We start from the raw sequence: 10911 nt of genomic DNA, 5'->3' as shown, positions 1-10911 counted from the left end.
TGACATCACTGTGTGTATTATCTCTGTACTGTGACATCACTGTGTGTATTATCCCCGTAGAGATTGTGATGAGGTCCATGGGTTACCACAGAGCTGACACAAGGACTACATGAAGGTTATCACGTTTATTCACTGTTACAATCTTCTCACCCTCGGGGTACAGACAGCCCATGTATTATACACCCCAGAATTCTTCTATACACAGTCTCCAAGCACCTAGAAGATTCTGCTCAGCAATGATGACAATAGATGAAATATTATTCCTGTGCTAGTCTATAGATAACCCATGCAGCACCAGTCCGCTGGACATTACAGCAGACAGTAAATGAGTGTGGGTCAGAGGTCCCCGGGTCTATGGATCCCCCTCTTTCTTTTGGTTGGAGCCCCCCAATGTGATTTCTTTCACAAAACCTCAGCTCAGATCTTGGATTTCTTTAAAATATTGTCCTGTAAATCCACTTCTGGAAATTGGCCACGGCCGTATACACCCCGGGATAGTTGGGGTTCGCACAACTGTGACCCCAGGACACAATGCCAAATACTCGTCCGTCACACACCAGGGGGCCCCCGGAGTCTCCCTGCAATGAAGAAGGAGACAAATGAGACATAATATGTAACCGCACAGACCATGGCTGGATCATAGAGGGGGACCAGGGGGGCTTGCACTGGGGCCCACTAGGCATAACCTTCTCATACTAGAAAACTGCATGGTAATATAAACTGAGCACTGTATAGCACTATGATTTTGGCAGTATATGGCATTATAGGTACACTGGACATTTTCATGTACTGCTACTTAGCACTATATGGTGGGATTATTTGGGTAGTGGTATGAAAGTATTACATGTAAATTGGTTTGTACTATTACTTAGCACAATATGGAAGGATTATTTGAGTGGCAGTTTGGCAGTGTGTATTGACATGTATTGCTACTTAGCACAATATGGCGGTATTATTTGGGATGTTATATGGCAGTATAACATGTATATTGGCTTGTGTTTCTACTTAGCACAATATGGCGGTATTATTTGGGTAGTAGTTTGACAGTATTATATGTATTTTGGCTTGTACTGCTACCTAACACAATATGGCAGGATTATTTGGGTAGTAGTTTGGCAGTATTATATGTATTTTGGCTTGTACTACTACCTAACACAATATGGCAGGATTATTTGGGTAGTAGTTTGGCAGTATTATATGTATTTTGGCTTGTACTGCTACCTAACACAATATGGCAGGATTATTTGGGTAGTAGTTTGGCAGTATTATATGTATTTTGGCTTGTACTGCTACCTAACACAATATGGCAGGATAATTTGGGTAGTAGTTTGGCAGTATGACGTGTATTGGCTTGTATTGCTACTTAGCACAATATGGCTGTATCATTTGGGTTGTTATATGGCAGTATAACATGTATATTGGCTTGTGTTTCTACTTAGCACAATATGGTGGTATTATTTGGGTAGCAGTTTGGCATTATTATATGTATTTTGGCTTGTACTGCTACTTAACACAATATGGCAGGACTATTTGGGTAGTAGTATAGCAATATTAGTCAGTAGCGGGCCCTTCTTTTTCCCATGGGCCTTCACAAAACTGTTTGATCCCAAATAGACTATGGATTATGACATCGAGGCTGATCATTTCTATTAGGGCCCCCTACTACTGTATATAGGGCTCCCCTGTGTACATAGTGTGTTATGGCGGTATTTTTTGTTACATTGCTAACTTGCTTTGACATCACCATGCATGGAGCAAATTATCATCTAGGAGACAATTATAATCTGTTGTCAAAATTCAATATAAATTTCATTGATTCTACCGCCCCCTGTAGACAGTGCAGATGTATGACACTTCCCTGACAGGTATCTTTGACCCTGTATTACACATCTTTGACTCTGCTGCCCCCTGCAGACTTTATGACACTTACCTGACAGGCATCTTTACCCCCATAGTACACATCTTTGACTCTATTGCCCCCTGTAGGCAGTGCAGCTGTATGACACTTAGTTCATAGGCGTATTTGTCCCCAATCTACACATCTTTGACTCTACTGCCCCCTGCAGGCAGTATAACACTTCCCTGACAGGTATCTTTGACCCTGTATTACACATCTTTGACTCTACTGCCCCCTGCAGGCAGTATGACACTTACCTGACAGGCATCTTTGCCTCCGCTGCTGTAGCCGGCACAGATCATGTTCTTGGTGATGTGTCCTGAGTACGAGGTGGAGCTGTTACACTTTCGGGCAGGGACAATGGGGAGTTTGACACTACGCAGGGTGTCAGAAGCTTTGCCGCTGACTGTGCTGGTGTAACCCCAGCCCGATACCTGACACAGGCGACCCTCACTGGGCCAGACCCCCTGCGCTGGGAGAGGCACTATGGATACAAAGGAGTTGTATATGGCGGCACGATTCAGCTGTAAAACAATAAATGGAGCCGGGGTTAATTCACATGCTGCACATATTAAAGGAGAACTCCAACCAAATCCTGATTAATTCATAAAAAGAGATGAGAGAACCGTAGTTTCGAATTGCACGCACCCATAGGAATGAATGGACGCAGCTGGCACGCAGCTGGGGCCAATGTCCTGCCGCTTAACCTCCTGTGCGCCGGCCGCTCCCATTCATTCCTATGGGAGTGTGCAATTCGAAACTATGGTTTCGAATAGAACTCGCTCATCTATAGTCATAAATTATTTTACGTTTAACCCATAAAAGTCAAGCAGATTACGTTGTGTTCTCACCTTTATCAGCATGATATCTGCATTCTTGGAAGACGAGCTGTAGTTAGGGTGAGACACGAGCTTCACTGGGCGGAAAATCTGCTCCGTTCCTTCAAAGATGGACAAGGAATATTCCCCGGCCACGATCAACATCTGGTTCTGTCTGTGGAAAGTGAACACTAGTAGTAGAGGTGCGATAACACATTGTATATAAACAGGTTATATCTCTATGTTACACAGTTACAATGTAAATGCAAAATTACATAGACCTTGTGTTACATTGTGCTTTATACTCTAGTTACATCCAGAGCTGCAGTTGTAATTTTTCTGTTTGTCATTGGAAATGAAAAGAATCATCACTGCTGACCACACACCATAACTGCATAGATGTTAGCCAGTACAGGGATAATACACACAGTGATGTCACAGTACAGGGATAATACACACAGTGATGTCACAGTACAAGATAATACACACAATGATGTCACAATACAGAGATAATACACACAGTGATGTCACAGTACAGAGATAATACACACAGTGATGTCACAGTACAGAGATAATACACACAGTGATGTCACAGTACAGGGATAATACACAGTGATGTCACAGTACAGAGATAATACACACAGTGATGTCACAGTACAGAGATAATACACACAGTGATGTCACAGTACAGGGATAATACACACAGTGATGTCACAGTACAGGATAATACACACAATGATGTCACAATACAGAGATAATACACACAGTGATGTCACAGTACAGAGATAATACACACAGTGATGTCACAGTACAGAGATAATACACACAGTGATGTCACAGTACAGGGATAATACACACAGTGATGTCACAGTACAGGGATAATACACACAGTGATGTCACAGTACAGGGATAATACACACAGTGATGTCACAGTACAGGATAATACACACAGTGATGTCACAGTACAGGGATAATACACACAGTGATGTCACAGTACAGGGATAATACACACAGTGATGTCACAGTACAGGGATAATACACACAGTGATGTCACAGTACAGGGATAATACACACAGTGATGTCACAGTACAGGGATAATACACACAGTGATGTCACAGTACAGGATAATACACACAGTGATGTCACAGTACAGGGATAATACACACAGTGATGTCACAGTACAGAGATAATACACACAGTGATGTCACAGTACAGGGATAATACACACAGTGATGTCACAGTACAGGGATAATACACACAGTGATGTCACAGTACAGGGATAATACACACAGTGATGTCACAGTACAGGGATAATACACACAGTGATGTCACAGTACAGGGATAATACACACAGTGATGTCACAGTACAGAGATAATACACACAGTGATGTCACAGTACAGAGATAATACACACAGTGATGTCACAGTACAGGATAATACACACAGTGATGTCACAGTACAGGGATAATACACACAATGATGTCACAATACAGAGATAATACACACAGTGATGTGACAGTACAGAGATAATACACACAGTGATGTCACAGTACAGAGATAATACACACAGTGATGTCACAGTACAGGGATAATACACACAGTGATGTCACAGTACAGAGATAATACACACAGGGATGTCACAGTACAGAGATAATACACACAGTGATGTCACAGTACAGGGATAATACACACAGTGATGTCACAGTACAGGATAATACACACAGTGATGTCACAGTACAGGGATAATACACAGTGATGTCACAGTACAGAGATAATACACACAGTGATGTCACAGTACAGGGATAATACACACAGTGATGTCACAGTACAGGGATAATACACACAGTGATGTCACAGTACAGGGATAATACACACAGTGATGTCACAGTACAGGATAATACACACAGTGATGTCACAGTACAGGGATAATACACACAGTGATGTCACAGTACAGGGATAATACACACAGTGATGTCACAGTACAGGGATAATACACACAGTGATGTCACAGTACAGGGATAATACACACAGTGATGTCACAGTACAGAGATAATACACACAGTGATGTCACAGTACAGGGATAATACACACAGTGATGTCACAGTACAGGATAATACACACAGTGATGTCACAGTACAGGATAATACACACAGCGATGTCACAGTACAGGATAATACACACAGTGATGTCACAGTACAGAGATAATACACAGAGTGATGTCACTTGCAGATATACGGTAATACACGTGACGTAGATACAGTTACCCCTCATACCTACAATGATGTGAACTAGAAATGCTCTGTGCATACATTAAACCAGCAGGGTGCAGTAGAGAGATGTGAGAACAGCAGATTCGTGAATGCAGCTTTGAATGTGACTGGAGTATAAGGGCAATATATCAAAGTATTTACAATTCTGTGTAAGTGATGTATATGTTAGAGCTCAGCATTCACCTCCAGCCATTTGTGGCCATATTTACTCCTTCCATGTAAGTCCAGTTGGTATATACTTACTCAGTCTTGCAGTGGGCGGCTGTTAGGACCCAGAACCTGCTGACCAGTGACCCCCCGCAGAAGTGGAGACCAGTGTTTCTCTTCAGGGACACCAGGTACCGTGCAGAATATGGCGACACTGAGTAACCCCCAATAATGCGTGGCATACTCCGCTGCCCCTCACCTGAAACAGTACAGATCACCACATTGAATAAACCTCTAAAAATAAAATAAAATATATAAACCTCCACCTCATATAGAATTACATGGCTTACATAGGAGGATAGCAGGGGAAATGGATACAGATTCTGTTTTTGCAACATATGTCCCTATGCTAGAGTCAGTCTTCACTGCTGCTCTATCATCCTATTCATGAACCAGAAAGCAGAGGATGAGCAGTGTTTTTCCCACTGTACATATAGGAGGAAAAACAATCTTGTGGCCTAGAATAAACCTTGTCATGGCCATCAGTCACGATGCCTTGGCGGGCATCTATGGTGCAGGTGGGGGGCTCCATCACAGCCTGTGGAGCAGTCATCTGCCAAATTCTCTTCCTTCCTTGTAACAGATTGTCTAAAGCTCAGGATTCCTGGAAGTGGAGGCACACGGTGGAGTCCTGCCACGCGTTCCTGGAATTCTGCATTAAGCTGATTAGTCGCATAGAGATGAATGTGCAGGTAAGGAAGAGGTTAATGATGGACTTCATTGCAGACTGGATTACAGGGAGGACCACACGGCGGTTTTGGTCACGACTAAAGACTGTGGTGTCACGCAGTGACTCGTACACTAATGTAAATGAATGGAGTTGCATTGAGCTCTAGGGATGTCGCAATTTCTGGTTTCATAAAAAAATCGAAAACTTAGTCGCAACTTCCTCTAGTTGCATTGACTTACATTAGGGGGGGAGTCTCAGGGATCTTTGGTTGCAAATGGGAGTTGTGGCCAAAGACACTGTGTAGCCTTAGGCTAGTCAGGGGGTGCATTGTAGCCAAGAAATGGGTCAAAGATGGACCGTATTGCTGCCAAGGAATGGGTTAATGATGGACCGTATTGCTGCCAAGGAATGGGTTAATGATGGACCGTATAGCTGCCAAGGAATGGGTTAATGATGGACCATATTGCAGCTAAGGAATGGGTTAATGACGGACTATACTGCAGCATAGAATGGGTTAATGACGGACTATACTGCAGCATAGAATGGGTTAATGATGGACCATATTGCAGCATAGAATGGGTTAATGATGGACTATTGCCACATGCTCAAGTATTTGGAGTGTTATAATGTATCACTAGACAATGTAAAACTTTAGCGGGATTGTCTCAACATTAACAACCCCTTTCACAATGTGGCCCCCAAGGAGATCAGCTGATCATCCCTGGCCCTGGCACCCCCAACAGCTGGGGTGGAAAGCTGCGACTCCTGCAGGTAAAATGTGGCATTACAAGGTGACAATTCAGAGGAATGATAATCCATGCGAGCTGCAGGGAAAACCGATCTCTATGACGTCACTGTGCCCTAGTAGGGGGTATAGATGGTGGGGGGTCTCCATACACCAACCCCTTAATAAATTAAACATTTCTTTGCTCTTTTCTGTGTGGCAGTCACTTAAAGGGATTTTCTCCATTGACAATAGTTATTTGTAAACTTGTGGACAATAATTTAACAGTTTTACAATTATAAGTCAATACAAATTTTGCAGCGTTTTAAAGATTTTCACTAATTTTCTTTTGTCTTGATCGGTTGCCAATGAATACGACCACAGGAACCTTCTATGGTCTGGAACCATGTTGTGTCCCGGTTATTTTCTCATACATGTACACAAATAGGTGTCATGTGCACTATAGGAGAAGGCGGGATCACATAATAGTAGGGAACAGATCCTCTATATAAGAGGTGATCACATAATAGTAGGGAACAGATCCTCTATATAAGAGGTGATCACATAATAGTAGGGAACAGATCCTCTATATAAGAGGTGATCACATAAAAGTAGGGAACAGATCCTCTATATAAGAAGTGATCACATAATAGTAGGGAACAGATCCTCTATATAGGAGGGGTGATCACATAATAGTGGGAACAGATCATCTATATAAGAAGTGATCACATAATAGTAGAGAACAGATCCTCTATATAAGAAGTGATCACATAAAAGTAGGGAACAGATCCTCTATATAAGAGGTGATCACATAATAGTAGGGAACAGATCCTCTATATAAGAAGTGATCACATAAAAGTAGGGAACAGATCCTCTATATAAGAGGTGATCACATAATAGTAGGGAACAGATCCTCTATATAAGAAGTGATCACATAATAGTAGGGAACAGATCCTCTATATAAGAGGTGATCACATAATAGTAGGGAACAGATCCTCTATATAAGAAGTGATCACATAATAGTAGAGAACAGATCCTCTATATAAGAAGTGATCACATAAAAGTAGGGAACAGATCCTCTATATAAGAGGTGATCACATAATAGTAGGGAACAGATCCTCTATATAAGAAGTGATCACATAAAAGTAGGGAACAGATCCTCTATATAAGAGGTGATCACATAATAGTAGGGAACAGATCCTCTATATAAGAAGTGATCACATAATAGTAGGGAACAGATCCTCTATATAAGAGGTGATCACATAATAGTAGGGAACAGATCCTCTATATAAGAAGTGATCACATAATAGTAGAGAACAGATCCTCTATATAAGAGGTGATCACATAATAGTAGGGAACAGATCCTCTATATAAGAAGTGATCACATAATAGTAGAGAACAGATCCTCTATATAAGAAGTGATCACATAATAGTAGGGAACAGATCCTCTATATAAGAAGTGATCACATAATAGTAGGGAACAGATCCTCTATATAAGAGGTGATCACATAATAGTAGGGAACAAATCCTCTATATAAGAAGTGATCACATAATAGTAGGGAACAAATCCTCTATATAAGAAGTGATCACATAATAGTAGGGAACAGATCCTCTATATAAGAAGTGATCACATAATAGTAGGGAACAGATCCTCTATATAAGAGGTGATCACATAATAGTAGGGAACAGATCCTCTATATAAGAAGTGATCACATAATAGTAGGGAACAGATCCTCTATATAAGAGGTGATCACATAATAGTAGGGAACAGATCCTCTATATAAGAAGTGATCACATAAAAGTAGGGAACAGATCCTCTATATAAGAAGTGATCACATAAAAGTAGGGAACAGATCCTCTATATAAGAAGTGATCACATAATAGTAGGGAACAGATCCTCTATATAAGAGGTGATCACATAAAAGTAGGGAACAGATCCTCTATATAAGAAGTGATCACATAATAGTAGGGAACAGATCCTCTATATAGGAGGGGTGATCACATAATAGTGGGAACAGATCATCTATATAAGAAGTGATCACATAAAAGTAGGGAACAGATCCTCTATATAAGAGGTGATCACATAATAGTAGGGAACAAATCCTCTATATAAGAAGTGATCACATAATAGTAGGGAACAAATCCTCTATATAAGAAGTGATCACATAATAGTAGGGAACAGATCCTCTATATAAGAAGTGATCACATAATAGTAGAGAACAGATCCTCTATATAAGAATTGATCACATAAAAGTAGGGAACAGATCCTCTATATAAGAAGTGATCACATAATAGTAGGGAACAGATCCTCTATATAAGAGGTGATCACATAATAGTAGGGAACAGATCCTCTATATAAGAGGTGATCACATAATACTAGGGAACAGATCCTCTACATAAGAGGGGTGATCACATAATAGTAAGATACCAGATTCTCTATATAAGAGGGGTGATCACATAATAGTAAGGTAACAGATTCTCTATATAAGAGGTGATCACATAATAGTAAGGTAACAGATTCTCTATATAAGAGGTGATCACATAATAGTAGAGAACAGATCCTCTATATAAGAAGTGATCACATAAAAGTAGGGAACAGATCCTCTATATAAGAAGTGATCACATAATAGTAAGGTACCGGATCATCTGTATAAGAGAGGTTATCACATAATGGTAAGGTAACAAATCTTCTATATAAGAGGGGTGATCATATAACAGTAAGGAAACGGATCCTCTATATAAGAGAAATGATAAAATAATAGTAGGGAACAGATCCTCTATATGGAAGGGGTGATCACATAATAGTAAAGTAATGGATTCTCTATATAAGAGGAGTAATCATGTAATAGTAAGGTAGAGATCCTCTATAAAAGAGGAATGATCACATAATATTAATGTAACGGATCATCAATACAAGAGGAGTGATCCATAATAGTAAGCTAGCAGATCCTCTATACAAAAGGAGTGATCACATAATAGTAACGTAAGAGATCCGCTAAATAAGACAGGTGATTCGGTAAGACAATTGCATACAGGACAATTACCCCCCAAGCCTAGATACGGGCTCATTATAGTGAATGTATACACTGCAGTCCCCCATGTACAGGTCAGAGGGCTCTGATATAACTCTGCGCTGACCCCGTGCCCACCAGAAGTTGATCTAAGCCCCTCTGCCTTCTTACCCACTACCTCCTATTAACCCTCCATAGCCATGATATTAGGGAATTGCTAGTTATGGATTTGTGTATTGTGTACCAATAATATAATAAGCCGTCACCACCCCTGGACATACAGTCACCCCCAAAACCTCAAAGGAAACTCACCGATCAATATGGAAAACTGCAGGACCAGCAGGAGCCGCAGCTTGTGGCAGTCCATCCTAAAATATAGGTGGGCACAGGGAGAACTCAGCTGTGTGACCCACAAAACTCTACCGCCGGTACCCGCTTCCTTTCCCTGTCACCATGCCAACGCCACAGGCGGGTAAAAAGGACTATTATGTCCCATGAGGTACCTGAGGACAGAAGGGGCAGCTCCGGCAGCTCATCTTTCCCCGGCAGCTCATGCCATAGAGCCGTAGGTGGCATCAGGGCAGCTCTGGTTTCGCTGGCACCTGCCATGATAACATGAGACGCCTTACTCACAATCTCATCTGCATCCAGGTCCTCACCCCAAAAACTGAATCCTGAGACCCCGGCTGGTGCGGTGAAATCGCTGTTAACCCTGTAAGGACTGGGTGCTACAAGACACAAGAAGCATGGAACAGATATAAAGGAATGGGGTGTAGCTATAGTACTAGTAGTAGCCATCACCACCAGGCCCTGGACCCCAAACATTCCCCATTACAGATTTTGCATTGGGACCCAGAAGATTCAAGCCTTTCCCCATCATCATATAATCCCTAAAGGCCGGGCTCACATCTGCGCCGCAGTATCGGAGACTCCAGCACAAGTCCAACTTTTTCTTCCGGCGGTTTCAGTTGCAAACAAGGAACCCCATTTATAGCCAAGGGGGTCCATCAGTCACCATGGGGGTCCACTGTGTTACTGGTCCATGTATCCATCGCTTTGCACGTATGAACATAGCATTACAGATTCTTTCCAGCTTTGTCTGTTTCTGGGAAAGTTGGGTGACATCCATTATGGTCTCTAGTGCAGCTTTCACAGGCGGTAGTCACTCAGCTTTCCCAGACTCCTAAATGAAATATCTGCCTAGTTAAGCATTGATATGTGATGCAGTTGCCTTTCAGAGGTCTGGAAAAGCTGGGTGTCCTTGTATGGGTGTCTTATAATCTTCGTGATCTCTCGTTCTGCCTCTTCCTGTAT

General features: G+C 41.7%; 1 protein-coding gene across 1 annotated transcript; it reads right to left on the bottom strand.

The window, feature by feature from the left end:
- Nucleotides 1-434: 434 nt before the first annotated feature.
- Nucleotides 435-5390, bottom strand: LOC142209798 (trypsin-3-like). Its single transcript, XM_075278842.1, has 4 exons — nucleotides 5229-5390; nucleotides 2749-2890; nucleotides 2155-2421; nucleotides 435-578 (listed from the first exon to the last, which is right to left on the bottom strand). Exons 1-4 carry the CDS (start codon nucleotides 5372-5374, stop codon nucleotides 435-437), a joined length of 699 nt encoding a protein of 232 aa, XP_075134943.1. The 5' UTR covers nucleotides 5375-5390.
- Between the last annotated feature and the right edge of the window lie 5521 nt (nucleotides 5391-10911).

The sequence above is a fragment of the Leptodactylus fuscus genome, chromosome 6 (genome assembly GCF_031893055.1).
Source record: "Leptodactylus fuscus isolate aLepFus1 chromosome 6, aLepFus1.hap2, whole genome shotgun sequence".
NCBI lineage: Eukaryota > Metazoa > Chordata > Amphibia > Anura > Leptodactylidae > Leptodactylus > Leptodactylus fuscus.
Note: the sequence above shows the minus strand (reverse complement) of the source record. Positions and strands in the feature narration are given on the sequence as shown.